Here is a 25,110-nt window from a genome sequence, read left to right as displayed (position 1 = left end):
CTCGCCTATTACCGCGAGCGTTACGTTACCGCTGAGGGGTGGGAGGGGAGCGCTGACTCACCCACCGCGTCACTGCTGGTGTGGGGGGGGGGCTCAGATTTCGCAACATGTCACAATATGTATTGTGACATATTTGCGCTATGCAGGATACCCCCTCCCCCGCCAGTGGTAATGTAAGAGCATCAGAGCGCTGTCGCTACGGTAACAGGTCAGTCAACACTCTGTCCCCCTCCCCCGCGGTGATGTAACAGCACTTCCCACTGTGACATAAAAGGGACACCGCTGTAACATGAGGCAACAGGGAATGGTATAAAAAGCCAGCTGAGCAGTATGTGAGAGAGTGTGTGATCAGGAGTGACACAGTGCGGATCGTGAAGTTGCCGAGTGCAGCAGAAGTCTAGCAGTCGATGTAATTGTGATACTGCCAATGGCAGTAATTGTAATTGGGAATTGTATAAGTGTATGAGCGAATGTGGAATAAATTCTCTATATCCAAGATGACGTGAAGTTATTTGTCACATCACATACCCAACACGAGACAGTATAATCTGTATATAACGTACGGGATCTGAATCATAAACTGAGGAATATCTTGAATTGAAGTAATTTAATTAACTTTGATATTACTGAAGCTGAAAGTTAAAACAAGGAAAACCTTAAATTCATGAACATGTAATGTTGTGGTGATTAATTAATTAAACACAAGGACACTGCATGTACAAATATACAAATAGTGAGACTATCACTTCAATCTCCCTACCAGTTTCAGGAGCTGTTATTGTTTCCACCAGTGCTTTACTCCACGTGACATTGTAGTGCAGTTGGCTCTCCACTATGCAGTCCAAGGCAGCCGCTTTGTTTAGTGCTGATACAACTTGTGCTGGAGTTTCAACATGCGGTGGTGGACCTTTACAAACAACAGTGATATGAAAGCCATACATCTTCTAGTGACATTTCTAAATTAGTTTATTTCATGATCTGGTCTCATAGTGCCTCATCAAATCTTGAATATAATGTACAAATCAAATTAAATGCGAGATTTATTTTCAATAGCTTATTTACCTGAATCCCAAAACCCAAATTTGAAACTCATTTTTTCTTTTGAACTGGAGAGCTTTATAATTTTTCTTTCCTCTCCTCCCACTGTTTTTGAGTCCTCTGAAGACTGAATATAAGATAATACTGCAGTATATCTAAGTTACTAAAAACTGAATCATTTAAAACATTTTGTGAAAAAATTTGTGGCACATGAAAGGAACAATATCTTATACCGCACACAAATTGGATATGATGTACTAGTTTGCAAATTTATTCATTTTACTTTAGAACTGTGACTGCTTACCTGAACAGTATTTAGTGATTCAATTGACATATTGAATATATGGCAAAGATAAAGGTAAAGCTATCTGTGTAACAGGCCGTGGAGGCTCATAGGGTTGTGTGACGCCAAGGCACCCAAATTTTTTAGAAAATTGGCTCACTGATGGCGGTGACATTGTCAGCCTTATATGCTAGCTGCACTTTACCCCCAGGAAGATTTCTGATACTCATTTCTGTTAGAGGGTGAAACGACCCCAGGGCCATAGTGCGGCTGAAAGGATTAGGTCAATTGAAAAATCCAATGATCTCATCGGGAATTAAACCTGCAACCTTCCAGCTTGTACCAGAATTCATCATCCAACTACACTACTGTGTGCACCATCAGATATATGGACCAAAAGTAAAAATATCATTGAATAGGTGAAAAGAGTGAATGTTCCATTAGTTATACTTTGATGTTGTATGTATGCATTTGACACAGCTATTGCAAAGGAAATGTCAAATACTGAATTTCACCACACCTGTGATTGTTAGCCAAGTTCCACTGGATGCCCTGCCAGCAACATTGTTTGCGTGACAACTGTAGTTCCCTTCATCTGCTACTGTGGGATTCTCGAGAACCCAAAATAACTTTGCAGTTTGTCTGAAAATACATAAAAACCGTTTCTGTTAATATTTATCAAATGAGTGTAAATGGAGTAAAAGATAAAAAAAAAAAAATAGTACACATTCTAACCTGACTGATATATCTGACAGACTGACATGTTTATAATTGTTAGTGTGACGGAGCAGAATGAAACAAATCAAATTTAGCATTTGCCTCATTCCTCACTTTAATCTTCCTCCTGTTATTTCTTTTTCCACATTCTTCTTCTTATGATTCTTCATTGTAGTCTATAATTTCTTTTTCTAACTTTTTCCTTTTTCCTCCATTGAGAAAGTTCCCCCTTTTAGGTCACTGGTTCCCACACTGATTCACTCACAGCACTGATCCAAATCCTCTGTTCTCTATGCTACATACTATTTCTCTTGTTCACTTCATTTCTTCTACCATGAAGAAGGAGACATCCTCCAAAAACGATGAAACCTATCTACCAACTGCACAGTATCACATCCCAGAGTATCATAATCTTAATATTTTCTGCCATGAAAACTTCAAAATCTGTAGTTTTACACAGACATAGACGTACACAAAGACAGAACACTTATGCAACAAATCCAACTTGGCATTCTGGAATATTATGGCTTCATAATCATTAAACTGCATTGGATTTGAAGTTCTCATAGCAGCAACTATTAAAAGTATTATCCTTTTGGATATGACACCATGTAGTCCAGTAGAATTTCGCTAATGTTCTGGAGGAACATATCTCCTCCATCTTTGTGGCTGAAGAATAAGCCAAGCAAGAAACCAGCAAGAAGCAGGTTGCAAGCATAGCAAGTTTTGCCAACTGTTTCTTCCTGAAGAGCACCATCTTCTGGGATATAACTCCATGTAGTGTGCTGAAAGTCTACCAAAGTTTTGCAGGAATATATTGTCTCCATCTTCAGGGTTGAATAAGATGAGGAAGATACCAGCGTGAAAGCAAGTGGCAAGCTCGTGTACTCCTTCCTTGGCTTATTCAACCCTGAAGATGGGGACAATATGTTCCTCTGAAACACTGGTTGCCTTTCACTGGACTACAAGAAGTTATATCCCGGAGAACAGTTCTCTTCCTAACCACTGCTGTGAGAGCCTCAAATGTTTCTTCTTGGTGTCTTGCGGGGGATGTTTTTTTGCAACACTGGTGACCTTTCATTGGACTACACAGTATGACATCCCAGAGAATAGTATTCTTCACTTAAGTATGGTTTTCACAGTAAGCAATATACCATTTAAAATGGGACTCTGCTATTAGCATCACATGGTTCCTTATGCACATTTACAGTTTACACAACTCAGCTCATCTGCATGATAAATTTAAATTCCAGCACCTAACATGGAACATAAGGAGTTTCCACTTGGGATTTAAATTCATATATGTTAAATAACACTGGCTCCGTAACTGGTAATAATGCTGTCATTTAATCATCATGAGAATCAAAATTACTGTCTTAAGAAAATATCTGTTTGAAATATATTAAAGATTCACATCTGATGTGTTTACCAACCGATTAAATGTCTATTAAGAGATGATTTACGTACAATCAATTATTCGAAAGATCATTTACGCAAACAAAAACTAATAAATATTGCCAACATACACCAAATGTTAGCCTTTAACTTCATCTCGAAGAGTATGGTAGCAGAATTCAGGTGCTTCAAATATTATTTGTGAGATGGTTGCACTAGTTATGAGTAGCCATCTACATGGAATGGACAGCATTCAACAGCAGCAATTGGCAGCTGTGTAGTGTGCAGTCTATGACATTCCATGCTGACAATTTAACAGTTTAAAATCTGAATTTAATCTACATTCTATTTAATAACACAATTCATACCTCAAGGGAAACACACAACATCTCCTCTACAAAGCCCAACCAGTTAATGCTGTATAGGGAAACAGTCACTGTTTATTGTGAGAACTATATGGAACACACAGATACTCTCTGCAGGCTGAACACAGAGTTTTAGTATGTTAAGGCAGGTGGTACATATAGTAACCACTGGTCTTTAAATGGTTAAAGGAGGAAGTGTGATTAAAACAGAGTCAACTTACTTATAATTCTCACGGCTTGTAAGTGGAACTCCGTTCTTAAACCACATAGCTGAGAATGGGATGAGTGATTCGATGTGACATTGCATCCTTACAGGTCTCTTAAGCCACCCTCTCACCTCAGGCTTCATGTGTACTACTGGTGGCTCTGCACACATACAAGGACACAACATACTGAGAATCCCTCTTACTAAACAGGTCACAATAAGATCATGTTATACAGTATTACTGAATCTACATATACATAAAAATAGGCAAATGAAAAAAAAACATACCAAACAAAAAACAGATGAGTCCTTGCAATGCCACAATTTTGTACAATAAAATTTTGCTACAAACAAGCCACAATACAATCATATTACACAGAACAGGATTTTTCATTGGGAAGAAGGGAAACAAATACAAAAGAGAAAACTACAGAAAAGAATTACAAAACGGTTCTAAATTTTTAACTAGTAAAGAAATATTCTGGATTAAAGAGATCTAACATATAAATGAAGCTGATCTTTATCAAAAGTAACAACAGCAAAATCAAAGTAATTACCGAGACTCTGTGTTCAGAATCTGCTTGGTGTAGCAAAGAGTTTGGAATGAAGATTTCATAGCCAGTATCCATGTTGTAGGGTAGAAGAAAGAGAGGGAATACTGCCCAGACTCAAGCTCATATATACAACCTTTGCTGCCTGAAATTACTCACTGAAAGGATGCATAGCCTGCTCCCACATCAAAGAAGGGACATACTCTTGAAAATGTGTCCATACTGTGAAATTCTGCAATGTGATCTCGCAAAGTTATTAGCTAAAATTCATTCCTATGGAAACATGTTTGATCCACTGCCTTTTTCTCTCTCTTCGGCTCTTCAGCCCTCTGGACTTCGGCTGCTTTCTCAGTTTCTTAATCCTATACACAGTCGGTATAACACCTTGGATTGGGGATCAGCCCATTGCAAGGCTTCTACCAACACACAGAACAACACACACACAGAATAAATGCACACAGACATCCATGCCTCTAGTGGGATTCGATCCCATGACCCCAGTGTTCAAGCAGACAAAGACAGTTCATGCCTTAGACCACGCAGCTGCTGTGATCAGCTGTTTCATCCACAGTTGTAATAAAATCTTACATAGAGAAACAACTTTTAGGTAGGCAAAAATAAACTTAACAGGAAAACTGCTTGCACATGCTGGCCTCTTGGACTCTCCCCAGTCATCTTGAATAAGAGTAACACATAGCATGATCTGAAGCGGCCTCCGTAGTCTAGAGGTAACGTTCCCACCTCATGACTCGTGGTACGCGGGTTCAAAAACCCGGCGGAGGTCGTCGAATTTTTAAGGGCGGAAAAATTCAGGGAACAAGTCCTCCAGGAGGGACTTTAAGCCTTGGTTCCCATGTCGTAGCTTTACAGCACGTAAAAGAACCATCTCCAAAGCAGATCACTGAGCCAAATTCAAGGACGTTTCTCGCCCAACAGCAGTCTCTAAGGCCTCTGATAGATGGGGGAAGCATTAGATACCGCCAAGCCAGTTCAGAACTCGCTGGCTCAGTCGGGACCGATGGTACACACCATTATCGGTAGGGTATAGAGACTGGTAGAATATCATAGAGGGAAGCACAATGGACCAATACTGGTCTAAGTGCATGGGGAAACCCACCCTCTCCAGTAACTAACTATCTAACTAGCATGATCTGAAATAAAATAGGAGAAGTAACCATAATATCAGACATCCCCTTACACCAGTGACACAAGCAAACAGCTACATATTCTGCTCAATTTATGTTGCCCCTCATGTGTGGGATGTTGGTTGTGGTAGCACAGAGTGACTGTGAGTGGGCTGATCTTCCTTGCATTGGCAGTTGGGTGACTGTGAGCTGACCAGTCTTCCTTCTGTCAGCTGATGGTGCTGACGATAGGAGACTTGCTGTTGCTGTCTGCTCCCACAGGAGCTGTCTCCATGTAAGGGCACCTGTGACTGACTAGAATGTCAGATATATCTTTATATGCTGTTGCTAGTGGTGCCTGAACCATTGGACGCTGGGACTGCTATGGTCCTCGCTGAGTGGCTAGCACTTGCTTCAATGTGGGTGGCTCCCATACAAGTTTAAAAAATTGAAATATTTATCCTAAATGTCTGTGAGAGTAAATTTCTGGATTGATCCTGAATTTTACAGTAATTCTTTTATATTGCCCACATAAGGGTAAAATCGCCTAATCCAGTTGCTGCTCCTTTCATCACAGAAAAGTCCCATTTCAAAGCACAGAATTGTTCTTGGAATGAACAAGAATATTGTTACAGGTCCACATGGGGCCTGGAACCATGAATGACTGTACTGACGAGGCCCAGCAGCACATTACTGTCCTGCTGTCCCTAGAAATGTCTGTGTGGCTGATCTCTGTTTTTTACCATGATACTGCAATGCAGCTTAAGCAACCTTTACCTGGACTCTGTCCAGTAATTGCCGTAGGTGATATTCTCTTCAAGGGGAAGCCATCTTTATCAAATCCATCAACCTGAAAAAAATTTCCACAGCATAATAGAAAGTTTGTGATAGCAGAACTGACAGTTATGATATTGTGGCATGCTGCCTAAAAGTCAGAATATCTGACTCAGAGCGGGCATCCATTGCTAGACAATGGCTCGGTAGTCATGGTCTTGCATTGCTGTCTGGGTGACAATTTAACATGTTCACATGACAGCGCATATATAACGGACTGTTACCATGGAACTGAAAACCAGAGCTAGTGCGGTTCCCACTGCAACAAATACACTAGCTACCAGTGCATCGAAAACGCAAAATGGAACCCTTGAACAAGGTATTTCCTAGACTGTTTTACTGTCAAATATAATAGAACAAAACAGAAGAGAACAGAGCAGACAACAGAACAGAAGAGAACAGATGGGAACAGAGCAGAGCTGAGAGCAGAAGAGACCAACAGAGCTAAGAACTAAGGAAGACATGTCAACAAGAATAGCAGTGGAAAGAGAGAATAGCAATTGAAGACAGAATAGCAGGGTGAAGATGAAATGCGAGAGACGACAGACTAGTCAGGTTGCATCATGAGGAAGACGTAATTTTTGAGTAACTGTAAACAACTTATCCAATAAATCACTTCATCTAATCTGGAACTCATTAACTTCTTGTTGCATTACCAGGATATGTGACAATATCATTAATATCAAAGTCTGGCACTGAGCATGATCCTGCTTCCAAAACCTATTTCCACGAGACCAACTTCAATATTATCTTCCCAACTTCTTTTCATTTGCCTTTCAAGTGAGTTTTCCAAGAGATTTAACTAACTACCTAACTCCACGGAGATGAGTCCTTCTTGAGAAGCCAGTAGCTGGTCAGCTACCCAAGAATTTTCCAACGTATTGTAACGTGTTTGCGTTACTGAAGACGCCGTAGAGATGGTTAATTGGTTTATTTAACAATCTACAAATAACGGCTACAATTAATTATCACACAGTTGCGGGGTTTCACACTTTATAACCCTAAGCGCATTAATCTGTTAACACTGTTGCGGGGTTTCACGATTTATAACCCTATGCGCAAATCAGTTCACTCTGTCTTCAGTAGTAACACGTTGACAGTAGGGGAGCTTTGTATCACTGTATCACACGCTCCCAATTACACAATCGCACACACGTCCGGATCTTCTTACCGCGACGGCTGCTATACTCCAACTGTAGTCGGCTGGCTGTTACTTTATAACTCGGAATGTCTTCGGCGGTAGCCACACTGGAACTCGAACTCGAACTGATCGATACGCACTGTGCATCCACTTATATAGCTGCAGTGCTTGCCTGTGGCGTAATGAGTGCCACGTCACAGTAGGACGTTGATTACGGTTACGTTAGCGTTGCGCGTTACGTCACCGCGTTACGTCACCGCGGAGGGGAGTGGCGGGGAGCGCTACGTTACCGTGGAGAGGAGGGTGGAGGGGGGTTCTCAGTCGCGCAACATGTTACAGTATTATGGAACCTAAAATTTCATTACTGTGTTCACAACAGCCTGCCACCAGTCCCTATCTTGAGCCACACTAATCCTGCCCATACCACCCCATCTTATTTCTCTGAGATTCATTTTAATATTATCCTTCCATCTATGCCTGGATGGAACAGTGACTGGCTACAAGCTGGACAACTGACAGGTCAGAGTTTGAGTCCTGGTTTGGGGCAAGAATTTACTCTTCTCCCCATTGTCCAGACTGGTTGTTGAGCCACCCAGCCTCCTATCCAGTAGGCATCAGGGACTCTTTCTTTGGTTTTAAGGTGGCCAGGACATGGAGCTGACCACTCACCTCCAGCCAGTGCTGAAGTCAAGGAAACTTGGAACTATCAACCATCCTCCCTGTGCTATCATGGTGTAGTGTTTAATTAGTTAAAAACAGAAAGAATTTTACTAATAATGTGTATAAATTACATAATTACACTTGTCACATGATAGCCTATATTTTGCCCTTCATTTTATGTTGTATAAATAAAATGTACAAACTCATTTTCCATTATAAACTCGGCTTAGTTTTGCAGTGGGATCATTTGAGATCTTCCAGTAAATCACCTGAACTGCTCTGACAGTAGACACAATTGTTCCCCACCATCCAGCTGACCTACAGAGATTCACACTTCTAGCAGAGCAGTAAAAGTAAATGAATATGCACATTATGATCACCCTTTAATTTATTCCCAGCTACCATGAAGGAAGATTGTGCATTCATAAATCTTGAGCCTCATGTTGCTACTGCTACTATATCTGATTTGTCTGATAAGCAGTCATGATTCAGCTGTGTTATTTCCTGTACCTGCATGCCACATGTGATTTACCCATTAGAAGGACAAGTGTTCATGTACAACAAAAAAAGTTGTAAAAGAAATGTAAGGAGAATTGTATAGGCTTAAATTCCAGGCTGTTACAGTCCTGAAAAGGGAAACTACTTCTAGAATTGTAAATAAACTGAAACAAACAGGGTCATCATCAGAGAAAGAGAAATCAAAAACCATTTGGAGTGGTCATGAAGAGAAATTGGATGAAATGAGTACCACGCTTGAACATTCTCCTCAAAAATTCTTCAGAAGGCTTGAACAGGAAATCTTAATCTCAAGTTTGCTCTATTATCAGAATGGACTTCAAAATCTGGGAATACAAACATTTTACAGAGATGCAAGGAATGCTTACATAAAAATAGGGAGGATTTTTGCAGTGACCTAGGCAAGCTTCCTTGCAGGAAGAAAAACTTTTACTTCATTATTATTCATTGCTGTACTTGTTACTATCATTGCCTTTAACAGCATATAGACCTTCAAATGATTTTAATTAATTAATTAAAATCCAAAACTTGTCTTATATGTCATGCACCCCTACTAATGACAGTAATTTCAAATCATCCAGCATCTCTCTCTCATGTACCAGTCACAGCAATGGTGCACACTGTCTCACCATTCCATAATAGCTTTGTGCAACTGTTATCATGAAACAGCTGTGTTCTTCCTTATGCAACTTACATAGGCCTTAATGGGTGCAACTATGTCCCTGGAGAACATAACTCTCTATTTCTCTCACCTCCCCTATTCATCACTTGTGGATTATCCTACAACAGGGATTTTCAAGGAAGTAACCCCCTCCTCCAGAGTTATCATATTTCAGTATCTCTGAATACTTACACCTAGGTGAAAGAAATCATTAGGCAGAAGAAACTTGGATCCTTGGTAGAGGCCAGGCTTATCAGGAACTGGGTGTAGTGGGATTTCTTGAAACTCGTTTCCTTTTAAGTCTATTAACTTCAGAGATGTCAGGTTATGCACCACGTCTGGCTGAGTGGGTGCAACTAATACTGAATTCTTATCACCTATAAACAACATTACACACAAGAAAACACATTATACAATAAAATTAATTGTACATAAAATGTTTAATTTTAGGTTCTTTTGGCTGTAACTGTTAAGAGCATGGCCTTCTGGGTTGTAATGATGTTCTAGGGGAACATATAGTCTCCATCTTCAGGGTAAAATTCTACAATATTCAAGAAACCAGCTTTCTGACTGTTTTTGTTGGTTTCTTGCTTGACTCACTCTTCAAGCCTGAAGATGGAGGTGATATATCCCTCCAAAGCATTGAATGCTGTGTTTTGTATGAACTGCATTGTGTTACAACTCAAGAGACTATATCTTTACAATTTAGTAATCTTTATACTGTGTTTTAAATTAATTTCTTCCACCAATTCTTTGCAAGTGGATTGCTGATACATGGGTAAATGGTTTTCGTTCAGTGGCTTCTGTCTCATGGCATGTAGCACTGTTTCCAGTACCTGCTTCTGACAATACCTAAAAATATATATGCATGTTATCCGTAAATATCTATATATATGTTAGTGACATTTCCACTATTAAGAAGATAATTTATGCCCAAAAGCAGTGCTTCCCAGATGTTCCATGAAAAAAGGGCTTTAAATTGTTTAAACATTCATAATGGGAACCACATAAAGGCAAAGTCATCCTTGTGTTTAAAAAGCACTATGCCATAGAGATATATGGGATCGTTGATGTATAGATCCACATTTTCTTGACCTCGGCACTAGTTGGAGGCGAGTGGTCAGCTTCATCCCCAGGAAAGAGCCCACTGTACCCATTTTATAGGAAGTTGGTTGGACCCCAGAGCCGGTCTGGACAACATGGAGAAGTAAAAACTCTTGACCCTACCAGGACTCAAACTCCAGCCTCTTGGTTGTCCAGCCTATAGCCAGTCGCTATATCAACTGAGCTATCAATGGGAACCACATAGCAGGCATATTTATAACAATTATTTAAATAGAAAAATATTACAAAATCTATAAAAGTTTGTGACATCTACAATCAAGTGTTCCAGTTTCAGTAGTCTCACCTCGACGTTTCTGTGCAACACCATTCATATACTGAATTCACACTTCTCAAGGCTCTTTGTCTCTTACTTTTATGCACAATGCAACAGGATGCTGCAATATAATATAATGCTTATGTGTACTATAATTATGTTGGATATTGTATGGAGGGGAGCTGCGAATATATTAAATAAGCAGTTGCGGACAGCCGACAAGGGGTGGTCCTCCAGTTTGGGGGTTGGGAGTGGTGCTAACAACTCCTCACCATAGAAAATAAACTTGTTACAAAAGTTCTCAAGAAGCCTCAGACCTAGACAGATTCTCTGGATAAACGACCTAAGCTAAAGAAAATGGACATGAAATTCGGTACTGGGAACGTCAGAAGTATGTACAGGGCAGATTCGCTCAGGGCAGTGGTGGAAAAAATCTTAAAATATAAGTTAGATTAGTATGAGTACAGGAGGTCAGATGGGACAGAGGTGGCATCACACCAGCAGGCAAATATACATTTTTCTATGGAAAGGGGAATAAAAATCATGAATCAGGCACTGGTTTTTTCATACATTAAGAGAATTGTATCAGCAGTTAAGAGGGTAGAGTTCGTTAGTGATAGGATATCATATATAATACTAAAAGGTCGCTGGTGTGATATAATCATTATGAATGTTCACGCCCCAACAGAAGATAAAATTGATAATATAAAGGACAGGTTCTATGAAGAACTAGAACATGTATTTGATAAATTCCCGAAGTACCCTATGCAAATTTAGCTAGGAGATTTCAATGCCAAAGTAGGAAGGGAAGACATTTTCAAACCAACGATTGTGAATGAAAGTTTGCATGAAATTAGTAATCATAATGGAGTTAAGAGTAGTAAACTTTGCCACATCAAAAAATCTTACTGTCAAGTACAATGTTCCCACATTGTAACATCCATAAATTTACTTGGACATCCCTGATGGGAAGATACACAATCAAATAGACCATATTTTGATATATAGGAGATGGCACTCAAGAATACTTGATGTCCAATCATTCAGGGCAGCAGATTGTGATACTGCCCACTACCTGGTGGTGGCCAAGGTTAGGGAAAGACTGGCAGTGAGCAAACAAACAACACACAGAGTTCATATGGAGAGGTTCAATCTCAAGAAATTAAATGAGGTAGAGGGTAAGGAGCAGTATCGTGTTGAAATCTCAAATAGATTCGTGGCCATGGAAAACTTGGACACTGAGGTGGATGTTACTAAAGCTTGGGAAACTTTTCTGCCAAAGAGAGTCTAGGTTACTATGAACTGAATAATCATAAGCCATGGTTCGATGAAGGCTGCTCAAAATTATTAGACCAAAGAAAACAAGCCAAATTGCAGTTGTTATAAGATCCAAGCAAAATGAATAGGGATAATCTGAACAATATAAGATGTGAAACCAGCAGGCATTTCAGGAATAAAAAGAGGGAATATCTGAAAGACAAAATTGATGAGCTTGCAATGTACAGTAAGAACAAGAACATTAGAGACGTGTTTGTAAGAGTTGGGACTGCAATACTGACTGAAAGATGGGTAAACTCTATTGCCTTCTACTGTGGTCATCTTCAGGCTGTCTCTAGTTAGTGCTGCTAATCCATATTACTGCATAAAACACACACACACATTTCATCTGTCTTCAGTTGTTGTTAATTCACTGACAGATTTTTATTGTTTATTATTTACAATATATGTGACAGAAACATCTGGAAAGTTTCGAAATGTGGTGTTGGAGAAGGATGGAGAAGATCAGTTGGACCAATTATGTGAGAAATGAAGAAGTGTTAATTAGAGTCAGTGAGCAGAGGAATATCCTACACGAAATAAGAAAATGGAAGGCTAATTGGTTTGGTCATGTTTTACGCAGAAACTGGCTTCTAAAAGAAGTTATTGAAGGAAAGATAGAGGGGTGGATAGAAGTGACAAGAAGACGAGGAAGAAGGCGTAAGAAGATGCTGGATGACCTTGGGGACAGAAGAGGATACTGTCATTTGAAGGAAAAAGCTCTAGATCACATTAAATGGAGGAATTGTTTTGGAAGAGACTGTGGACCTGTCGTCTTGACAGATTACTGATGATGATGATATGTGACAACAGCCAGGAATGAACCTAGAACCTTTCAAATTCAAATACTGTATGCTGATTACCTGATGGTTTGTAAAATGAGAAGTTTCAGTTATGATTCTGAGTTGTGATAAAAAAATAATTTCAGATTTAAGGAATGAAACAAAATCAACAAGGGAACACATTAAAATGAGAAGACAGGTTCCAATTTATGTGACTGAGGAGCTTGGGATAATGGTATTGTTCTAGATGTGTACTTGGGAAGACCTTGGTTCAAATTTCAGCCAGGACACTGGCTATCCTGACAGAGATTTCTTGTTTTCCTCAGACCCTCCATGCAGATGTTGGGATAGTACCTCCATCAGATCAAGGCTTTTTCAATTTGTCATTCATCACTCTTCCTGCAATTCTGTATTTCAGTCCAGATAATGACAACTTTCGAAAATAACCCATAGCAATATATATATTGTGACATGTTGCGCAACAAAGGACCCCTACCTCCCCAGCGGCACGTGGTGGTAACGTAGCGCTCGCGTAATAGGCGAGTCATCACCCCGTCACTCTCCCCGCGGTGACGTCACGAGCGGAGCCGAAGTTAAGNCAACCTGGTAGCTATGCAACGCGAGTCAACAGCGGTGACGTAACAGGATGACGTGGCACTCATTACGCAACAGGCAAGCACTGCGGCTATATAAGTGAGCTGCACAGCGGCTGCGAGTCAGTTGTAATGTGGCTACCGCAAAGTTAAGTAGTAGACGAGCAAGTGTGTTATCAACATTTCTCCAGTCAGCCGAATACAGTTGGAGTATAGCAGCCGTCGCGGAAAGAAGAACCGGACTTGTAATTGTGTAATTGGGAGTGTGTGATACAGTGATACATAGCTCCCCTACTGTAAACGTGTAGACTACTGAACACAGATTGAGCTGATTTGCGCATAGGGTTATAAATCGTGAAACCCCGCAACAGTGTTAACAGATTAATGCGATTAGGGTTATAAAGTGTGAAACCCCGCAACTGTGTGATAAGTAATTGTAGCCGTTACTTGTAGATTGTTCAATAAACCAATTAACGATCTCTACGGCGTATTCAGTGTCAAGACACGTTACAATATATATATATAAACACATGCACGCACCCACGCACACACACATAGTTAATATGTGGTAGCTCGGTCATATAGTGACTGGCTATGGGCTGGATGGCCTAGGGGTCGGAGTTCGAGTCCCGGTAGGGTCAAGAATATTTTCTTCTCCATGTCACCCAGACCAGATCTGGAGCCCACCAAGCCTCCTATCCAGCAGGTACCACGGGCTCTTTCCTCTGGGGTTAAAGGGCCAGGGTGTGAAGCTGACCACTCACCTCCAACTAGTGCCAAGATCAAGAGAATGTGGATCTATATATCTGTTCCTCAAATGTCTTCATGGCGTAGTGCTTAATTAGTTAAGCACAGGGCCAATTTTTAGTTATCCGTGGTTTCTATGTGCGCACTTCTCCTGTCAACTGTCTTTCCCCCTCTCTCCTTCCTTGCTGAGCCGGCTTCGCGGCCTATGGAGTGGAGCTAAGGGCTCTTGACTTCCCAACCGTCGAAGGGGTAGGTCGTTTTCATTTTGGACCTCTGGTCGAGGTCATCTTCGACTATCCAAATTTACTCTTCCACATGGTATTGAAATTTAGAAAAGCAAACTCTGCAATGATCTTGTAACAGGTATTTACATCATGTTTTGTATTTTTTTCTTTATTTATATATTATATTTATTCCTTGCTGTTATTTGACTTGGTTATATGTTTTGGGTATTTCCGCCTTGCTCATTTCTTTATCCTATCTCGGCTTGTTTTATTCTGTTCTCACGAGAACCTATATAGACCAGAATGATCCCACGATGCAAAAAAGCACAGGGCCAATTTTAATTAGTATATGATTCTGCATAAAATCTCACCTTTCAGTGGTCTGTGGTATGTTTCCTCCATCTTGTCAGTAACAACAACAGAGAATCCAAAGTTAAAATTGACATCACTAAGGCCAGTTGACCTTACTGAATGTTCTGAGTCACTGCCAACTTTGACCTTCCACTGTCCTGGTTCTGGCTCAATAACATTCACTGCTTTAATGTTCTGCAGTGACAGTACAGTATTCAGCTTTGGAGGGCCCTGTACAGGTTTCCCTTCAGGGCTCACCACACCAATGTGAGGGTTTAGACCTGATACTGACACAGTAAATTCTTGCAAAGATTCATCTACAAACAAGTTGTGTTCATCCACAGAGGGTCCGGGTTTATTGACAGACAGCAAGTTCACTTTACGGGACTGTAAGGAGAGCTGCAAAAATTGCAGCACCTGTAACAGAGGATACAATTAACTAGTTTCATAAGCTTCATATTTAATAATAGGTTTGTGCAAGTCTTGAATTTCTGAGATCAGATGAAGAAAATAAAATTTTTATCTCATTTCAAATGATAATTTCTTGCTTTGGACCACTGGCATTCTTGAGTTGTCTGTCATCTAATATTATTAAAATTAAAACACAATGTTTCAGGATCTTGAATTGTTTCCATCTCCATGTGAATGGTTAGGTTGTCACCTACTTAGTCACATCTTTTAGAAACAGTTAACCTCAATATTATGTTCTTTTTAGAATGTAAAACAATGGACAAAGTCCAGAAACTCAGTAATTCCAAGTTAATATATCTTCTAGATCTGAGTTAATTTTTCATTCTTGAACTTAAAAAACTGTTACTTTGCACAGTAGCACACAAATTATTTCATTTCATTTCATTTATTCACCTTCCATAAATCTTGTCGAGAGTACATTCTCATACGGATGTGGAGATCATCCTAGTTACAGTCACAACTAAGGGTTACAGTTGTCATCCAATAGCATACACATTTGTATAAAATACTGATAAACATATACAACATAATAAATAAGTTAATTTTAGCAGTAAAAGTAATGGCAAACCTTATACAATTTGTACAGTTTTATACAAGTCTATTAATCAAAAATTCAATAGTTAAAACACAATATCATTAATGAGTTTTGTATAATATACATTAATTATATAATAAACTGAAATAAAGACTAGTATATAGTAATATAAAGATTGTGTATATCTAAAATAAGCATCTAAAAACCAGAACACAGACTGAACAATCTTGTCTTCTTTTAATTGTAAAGCAAGACAACTACTCGCATCTTAAAAAAATTTATGACCAAAATATTCCTGTAAAGAATAAAAAGAATGTAAATATAAAAAAACTGTTTTAATTGTACCTCAAAACTCTTAGTGTCACTCGATATATCCTTAATATGTTGTGGTAGATTATTATAGACCTTTGTTCCTAAACAGTAGCTCCCTTTTTGGTATTTACTCAATTTTACAAGAGTCTGATGGAGATTATTTTGCTGTCTGGTATTTATTTTATGACTCTCTGAATTTACTACGAATTTGTTTATGTTTTTTATCACAAAGAGCATAAGAGATAGTATGTACTGAAATGCCAGAGGTAAGATTTCTAATTCTCTAAATAAGTTCCTGCACGAATCCCTCCTTCTGCGTCCCAACATAATTCTAATTCTATTCTTTTGCATTCTAAAAATTTTTATACTTCGGGGTGAGTTACCACAAAAGAGTAAATCATAATTTATAATAGAATTAAAATAAGAGTGATAAACCATTTTTAAGGTATTTATGGACGTGTATGGTTTAAGCGATCTTATTATGTAGCAGACTGCACTTAGTTTAGAACTAATATACTCAGTGTGGTATTTACAGCTCATTATGTTATCACTGAATATTCCAAGAAATTTAATATTGGATATAGATGTAATTTGTTTCTTTATCATATACAATTTTTATTTCAGATTTAGGATTATTATTTCTAGCTGTAAATTAAAGGTAGTGGGTTTTGTTAAAATTTATAGAAAGTTGGTTTACTTTGAACCATTCATTTAATCTATTGTACGTCCCCCTTTGATATTCTACCAGTTGCCATACCCTACCGGTACTGGTGCGTGCTATCAGCCCCGTTCAGCCAATAAGGTCGGCCCTAGGTACACGATGCTTCCCCATCTACCAGAGGCATTGGAAACTACTTGGGCAGGAAACTTGCCTAATTTTGCTCAGAGGTCTCCTAGAGACATGAGGATCTTTTAGGTGCCATAAATCTACTACACGGGACCCGCGGCTTAAAGTCCCTCCCGGAGGACTTGTTCCCTGAATTTTTCCGCCCTTAAAAATTCCACGACCTCTGCCAGGTTTGAACCCGCGTACCTTGAGTCATGAGGTGGGAACGTTACCCCTAGACTACAGAGGCCGCTTAGTTTTGGGTAAAGCGTTTATATAAATGAGAAATAACAATGGACCCAGAATTGAACCTTGTGGGACACCATATCTAATTTTGCCCCATGTCGAAAATTCATTGCGATTAAGATTTATATTTGTAATTAAAAACCTTTGATATCTATTCCTGAAATAAGATTCAAGCCATAGTTCAGCTTTACCCTTTATCCCATAGAACTCCAATTTCGACAACAGAACCTCATGATTAACACAATCAAAGGCCTTTTCTAGGTCACAAAAAATGCCTAATATTAAGTTTTTGCTGTTTAAGGTCTTACAGATTTCATTCACTAACTTGTATATAGCCTCTTCTGTTGAAGATTTTGTTCTAAAACCAAACTGTTCTTCCACTAAAATGTTATTGTTATTTAAGTGCTCAATCAACTGAATGCTCATAGCTTTTTCTAATACCTTAGAGAACGAAGTTAAAAGTGATATAGGCCTATAGTTGGAAATATTTGATTTTTCGCCCTTTTTAAACAGCAGTCTTATTTCTGAGTATTTTAAACGATCTGGGAAAATTCCTCGTCATAATGAATTGTTGTATATGCGAGTCAAAGGAGAGCTAATGAAAAATGAACTCATTCTTAATATTTTAGTGGATATTTCATCATATCCATAAGAGTTTTTTTTTGTTTTTGTTTTTTGTTTTTGCTTTGAGAGATTTAATTGTATTTTGAACTTCCTTAGTTGATAAAGATTTAAGTTTAATATGTGGAAAGAGATTTATAAAAGTTTTCATTAAATACTGAATGGGAGTAGGGTCTGGAAGGTAACTAATATTAGTATTATTTTGTTCATTTTTTGCATTTTTATTTTCAGCTGATTGGAGCATTGCTTTGTATGGGGCTGAAACTTGAACACTAAGGGCAGTAGGTCAAAACACCTGGAAAGATTCAAAATGTGGTGTTGGAGAAGGATGGAGAAGATCAGTTGGACTGATTATGTGAGAAATGAGAGAAATGAAGAAGTGTTATTTAGAGTCAGTGAGCAGAGGAATATCCTACATGAAATAAGAAAACGGAAGGCTAATTGGATTGGTCATATCTTACGCGGTAACTGCCTTCTAAAAGAAGTTATTGAAGGAAAGATAGAGGGGCGGATAGAAATGACCAGAAGACGAGGAAGAAGATGTAAGAAGATGCTGGATGACCTTGGGGACAGAAGAGGATATTTTCATTTGAAGGAGAAAGCTCTAGATCACATCAAGTGGAGGAACTGTTTTGGAAGAGACTGTGGACCTGTCATCTTGATAGATTACTGATGAATGAATGAATGAATTTTCAGCTACAGATAAAAAGTAATTGTTAAAGGTTTCTGCAATTACTTCCTTTTCTCTAATCCATTTTCCATCCACCTTTAATGCGGATATTTTTTCATTATTTGGCCCCTTATTAGTTTCTAATTTTACTATATACCATATCGTTTTATTTTTATTTTTGGAATTTTGTTATCATATTTTAGTTTTTTAGCTTCCTTAATGACCTTAGATAAAATTTTACAGTGTTTTTTTACAGTAGTTTCTTAATTCTGAATAATTACTGTTTCTACATGCCATATAGAGTACTCTTTTACATTTACAGGACGTTATTATTCCTATAGTAATCCAATCACTTATTTTAATTGAAATTTTAATTTTTCTTTTTGGAAAACCGGAATAGTAAATTTTCAAGTAAGTGTCTAAAAAGAAGTTAAACATTATATTGACATCATCACTAGAAAATGTTGAGTCCCATGTTTCATAACTTAGTTTAACTAAAGTCATTTATTGTGTTTGTTTATTTTCCTTATTATTTTAAATCGTTTAGCATGTGTTCTCATGTTTATTGTTTTAAATGTTATGGATTGTGCAGCATGATCAGACAATTATTTATTATTTATTTATTAACATTTATTATTTATAATTATTTATTATCAGACATTTATTATAGGCCTTATAGAATAATATTCCCTTCTAGAAATATCGATGAAAATATTATCAATGGCCGTAGCAGAATTTCCTTGAACTCTGGTGGGAAAATTTATTGTACTTATTAAATTATAAGTTCTCAGTAAGGTATCTAATTTGTTTTTCTTTTCACTATCAAGAAGGTAATTTATATTAATATCCCCACAAATAATATATTCTTGTGTTGAGGTATAAGTACTATCTAGTTTTGTTATGAAAGTATCAATGTTTCCAGTTGGAGCTCTATATATTGTAATTATACAAAGTCTGTTGGAGCTCAGGTTTCACTTAACAGCACATACCTCAAAATCTTTTTCTTTACAATATTTTTTTAGGTCTATATTTACAAATTTCAAGCTTGTGCCTAGATAGATGCATACTCCTCCTTTTTCATACAAGGTTCTAGAATAGTTTGCTCCTAGTTTACAAGAATCTATGTTTAACTGTTTAATTCCAAAAAATTCATGTGATGTTCTGTAAAACATAATATGTGTGGGGGAGGCTGTGTGTAGATGACTTAATAGCTCATTTGCTTTCCCCCTTAAACCTCTAATGTTCTGATAAAAAATATTAAAGAATTTGATATCATTTTTTTTTTGGTTACTCCGTTTAAGGAAATATTTCTTTTCGGAGCACCTTTATTTACCATAAAAAATCCTTATTTTTCATACCTGGTAGTTTTTTTTAATCTGTTTGATTTGCGTACTGGTTCATTTTTTTGCTCTGTAGTTGTTTTTACTGAGTAATTCATAGCTGGACACTTGTCATCTTGTAGATTTGCATTATAATTTTCAGATTCCTTCCAGAGCAAGCAAATTGGGGTCAAATTTTTATTAGATTGAGAAATTGTTATACAGGTTGCTGCTATATGTTTAAGTATTTCTTCTTTTCCTCTCCTGTTCAGATGCATATCTTGTCTTGTAAAGAAGTGTCTGTTTATATCACAGTTCATTACTGTGACACGTTCATGATATTTCACGATTGTAAACAGTTTCCTATTAAAGGCATTTATCTTATTACTTACGCAAGACCAATCTGCCAGGTTGTGTCTATGTTTATCATTTATCAATTATTATCTTTCAACAATTTATACATACAGGTATTACAACCATTTGGATAAGGAAATTGTCAGTTTTACATCTAATTCTCATGCATATCTTTACAGTGTACAATGTACCACCCCAATATAGGGGGTTTGTCATCTGAAACAGAATAATATTAGTATGAGTATTATTACTTACAAAGTTTAAAATGTGTCTTAGACCCATTTTAGAATTATTTTTTGAGATATCGTTTGCACCTCCACTAAATACAAGAATATCATTTTTTCCTAAGGTTAATATAGTATCTTTTACAGAATTACTTAGGGTACATAAATCAGCTCCTGGTTTTATAAATCCAATTACCTTATAAGGTTTATCAAGATTTTCTCTCAGTTTACCTGCACATCTCCTTATCCAGTACAGCAGAATCATATTGACTGATAATGTAAGGGTAAAACAATTTGTCAATGAGATTTGTCTCTTTTCCTCTGTCTGCCCACATTGCATCTTCCTGACATACAAGAAAGTACAGCAAAAGTACTGTATCACTTTTACACTTTTCAGGCTAAATAAGCTGTGAAAAAAATATCTGACACCTGAACAGGCAATTTTTAGATGAAGTGACATGTGAGAAAAGTTCTGAAGTTGGTACCCACAATTTTCAGAGTCAAAAAGTGATCCTAGAAGTGAGTTATAAACACAATGGTTTATTGAAACGTTCTACAGAAAGAGGATCTAGCTGTGTTGTGTGTATTATCTGGTGCTGTCAGTAGTTAGACTATACAGCATCGTAAGATATAAAGGTTTCATGGGGGGGGGGCTAAATTTGATAACATTTTTTTGGGCCATCAGCCATGTCAGCTGATTAAAACTTACTGACATTTCAGAGACCACCTCTGATATAATAACATGTACATCAGACCCTGATTATGGGGACAAAGATGGTCTCTCAAACACTGGTAATTTTTAACCAGCTGACACAGCTTATAGCCCTAGAAGATTTTAAGGATGGCAAATGAACTGGAAAGGTTTTAGAAGGAGCTGGTAATAGACATAAATAGTGTACTTTAGAGAATTTGGAAAGGTGGACAGTGTTATAAATTGTGATCACAATAAAAAAAATTGTCTACTAGAGAACTTACAGTCTTGCTTTTCTTCTATATTGCAACAGTATTAATTTGACCACATTAATTCACACTTAATTCATTAAATGTTTAAAATGTTATTACAAGTATTGAGATATATGTACATTCAATGTTTATGCTACATGTTTCAGCCGCACAGAGCCTTCTGGCAACACATCTTTTAAAGGAGTCCACTGCACTGTGCACTTGGTCAGATTGTATTCATTAAGGCATGTTGATATGTGGCTCTTGTACAAGGAATATGAAACAACACTAGATACACACAATTAAGGGAGTGGCATACCTAATGGGACATGAAAACAGCCACAATACATAAGGTAGGAGAAAAAGCATCCTATAAAATCATCCTACATCAGAATTATATAAATTAATAATAACAACAATGGCATGTCTTAATGAATATAAATTGACCAAGTGCACAGTGCCGTGGACTCCTTTAAAAGATGTGTTGCCTGAACATGGCCCTGTGCAGCTGAAACATGTAGCATAAACACTGGATGTACATATATTTCAATACTTTTAATGACATTTTAAACATTTAACAAACATTTAGTAAATTAAGTGTGAAATAATGTTGTTAAATTAATACTGTTGCATTATATACGGAAAACAAGAATGTAAGTTATACATCAACGCAACAGGATGCTGAAATATAACACTACTAGAGAATATTCAAGTTCTTGTCTCCATTACTGAAATGTTTCCAAATTATAATCTCAATCATGTATCAAATTATGGAGTCTCCTTGCACATTCCTAGTATTCAACATCTGCATGTGTGGGGTTACAACGCTTTGTTTATGTAAAAGGGATGGCTAGAACACGGATACTGAAAGGAACCTACGTTAAAATTCAAAGGAAAGAAAGCTGTGGGATGATTCCAAATAAAGACGTTCATCCAGGTGTGGAAAGCCAGCATTAAAAGAGGAGAAAACTGGAAAAGAAAGAAAAAAAGAGGAAAAACTAGGATGAGAAAGAAGAGATTGAATGCTCTTCAATCAGAGACATGTGTAAAATGGTAAAAATGCTAGCAGATGTGTGGGACCTGATGACACTAAACTGTCATTCAGAAGATTCTGAGTTTAGTCTCTGGTAATACCTGTGTGCAAATCTTTCTGTTCATAAATTTCAATCCTGCCTTCAACCATGCTACTGCGTGCTGATATATAGAAAAGACAAATTTTAAATAAAGATTAAGAATAATGAAATGTATAAAATCTCAAATATATATATATATACAGTCAACTCTCGATTATCCGGGGGCGGATTAACCGGTTTGCGGCTTAACCGGGGCTTTTTTTTTTAAGTTTATATGTTGTTTAATATTCATTCACTTTTGTTTCACATGGTGAGTTGTAACACTATTTTCGCACTAGTGTGAACCGAGCTCTGCATTATTTCGTCCCGTTATGCGAACACAATGTTCTAGGGTGGGGGTGAAAGAATGCAAGAATTTTTGGAAAGTTTCAAGGACAAATACACCGCCCCAGGTTATTTAACGGTACCATCTCAGTGTGAGAGTGCATTGTGAAAGTAAGTATCAGTTTCTTAATATAGATCTTCAAGTGCGTTAGCAAAATGTCGGGGTTTAAAAGGAAGCGTGTTGTGTTAAGTATTCAACAGAAACTTGAAATTATCAATCAGCTGGAAAAAGGAGCTGTAGTTAAACAATTAGCAATGCAATACGGTATTGGAGAACAAACTGTTCGTGATTTGAAAAAACAAAAGAATGAGTTAATTTCCTTTGCTTCGTCTTCTAATTCAAGCGGAATGAAGAAGAGAAAAACCATGAAGAAATCAACATACGATGATCTCGACAAAGCGATGCTGACCTGGTTTAATCAACTAAGGGCACAGGGAACAACAATAACAGGACCAGTTTGTGCTAAACAAGCTAAATATTTTTTCGAAGCACTTGAACTAGAAGGGAGTTTTGACGCTTCTTCCGGTTGGCTAACACGTTTCAAGCAGCGTCATGGAATACGAGAAATCAGTATTCAAGGTGAGAAATTGTCAGGGGACTTGTCAGCATCAGATCAATTTTGCACCAATTTTGATAGTTTTGTGAAAAGTGAAAATCTGCTGCCAGAACAAATCTATAATGCCGATGAAACGGGTCTTTATTGGAAATGCTTGCCAACCAGAACATTGGCATTTCAAAATGAAAGACAGGCTCCAGGTCACAAATCCAGTAAGGAGAGATTGACAGTCTTGTGCTGTTCTAATGCATCAGGAACACACAAACTAATACCAGTAGTTATCGGCAAAGCGAAAAGACCACGCTCTTTTAAAGGAACAGTAGCTTCAAGTCTGCCTATCCATTATTTTAACCAGAAAGTAGCTTGGATGAATAGAGCGATATTTAAAGAATGGTTTGATTTTAAATTCGTGCCTCAAGTTCGTGACCATCTAAAATCCCAAGGCCTACCTGAGAAAGCTGTGCTCCTCATTGACAATGCGCCCTCACATCCTAACGAAAGTCTCCTGAGGTCAGATGATGGAAATATTTTTGTGAAATATTTTCCCGCTAATGTTACCGCACTTATCCAACCAATGGATCAAGGAGTTATCTCAAGTATGAAGAGAATCTACAGATCAAATTTGCTACAAAAGTACATCGATGAAGGCAATGATCTGACGTGTTTCTGGAAGTCCTTTTCAGTATTAGATGCCATATACGAGATTTCAACAGCGTGGGATACAGTAAAGCCATCTGTATTGAAAAATTCATGGAAGAAACTGATGCCTTTCATCACTAATGAAGATGACGAAATCCATGGATTCACTGGATTCAGTGAAAATGAGATAGCCATAAAATTGACAAAAGTGGCTAACCAAGTTCATGGTGGTGAAGAAGTCAACGAGGAAAATATAAGAGAGTGGTTTAACTGTGACTCGTGTGAACCGGGCTTCGAAATGTTAAGCAGTGACGAAATCGTAACTTCAATGGGGGTGCAGCCAGAAGAGCGGGAAGAAAGTGAGAATGAGGAAGAGGTGGACAGTGTTGCCAGTAAGAAAGTATCACATGGTGCTGCGCTTAATCATTTGGAATCCTTACTAGACTATCTTGAGAGTGAAGAGGACAGTTTATTAAGTGACAAGCTAATATTACGTAGGCTTCGTACGGATATCCGTAAAAAGGAAAATGCCGCGAAAAAGCAAAAGACAGTATTAAATTATTTTAAGTGTTAAGTGTGACCGTAAAAAGTGCTGGATGTTGTTGAACAGTGATTGAAATAACTAATTCATACTGAGTGTAATGTAAAGAAAGTATTAAATAGGCCATGAGATGACATAGAAATGAGGATGAATAAATTTAAATACAGGTAGGTCTATAGTATTATGAAGGTATTAAAAGGTAAAAGGTAAAGTTGTTCCTCTGCTCAACGAATTAAGCCCTACGCCATTAAGGCGTGTGGGGGAGTGGATGTATAGATCCAAATTTTCTTGACCTCGGCACTAGTTGGAGGTGAGTGGTCAGCTTCACGCCCCGGCCGCTTTACCCCCGGGGAAAGAGCCCCCGGTACCCATTGGATAGGAGGTTGGATGGACCCCAGAGCCGGTCTGGACGATTTGGAGAAGTTAAAATTCTTGACCCTACCGGGACTCGAACTCCGACCCTTCACAGTCGTCCAGCCCGTATAATAAAATTTGGCTTAACCGGGTTTTCGAT

At 37.9% G+C, this 25,110-nt stretch overlaps 1 protein-coding gene across 1 annotated transcript in view; it reads right to left on the bottom strand.

The window, feature by feature from the left end:
• LOC111865215 (hemicentin-1) overlaps window positions 1-25,110 on the bottom strand; it is a gene marked incomplete at its 3' end in the record, with an annotated part of 72,062 nt that overhangs the window by 32,092 nt on the left and 14,860 nt on the right. The window contains exons 4-9 of the mRNA XM_023853078.2: window positions 14,903-15,299; window positions 9,683-9,867; window positions 6,456-6,528; window positions 4,020-4,164; window positions 1,842-1,963; window positions 761-907 (exon numbers count right to left, since the gene is read on the bottom strand). Coding sequence (XP_023708846.1) covers window positions 761-907; window positions 1,842-1,963; window positions 4,020-4,164; window positions 6,456-6,528; window positions 9,683-9,867; window positions 14,903-15,299 — 1,069 coding nt within the window. The remainder of the gene's footprint in view (window positions 1-760; window positions 908-1,841; window positions 1,964-4,019; window positions 4,165-6,455; window positions 6,529-9,682; window positions 9,868-14,902; window positions 15,300-25,110) is intronic.

This window comes from Cryptotermes secundus, unplaced genomic scaffold, assembly GCF_002891405.2.
Source record: "Cryptotermes secundus unplaced genomic scaffold, Csec_1.0 scaffold745, whole genome shotgun sequence".
Lineage (NCBI taxonomy): Eukaryota > Metazoa > Arthropoda > Insecta > Blattodea > Kalotermitidae > Cryptotermes > Cryptotermes secundus.
This window is presented reverse-complemented; position numbering and strand designations above follow the sequence as displayed.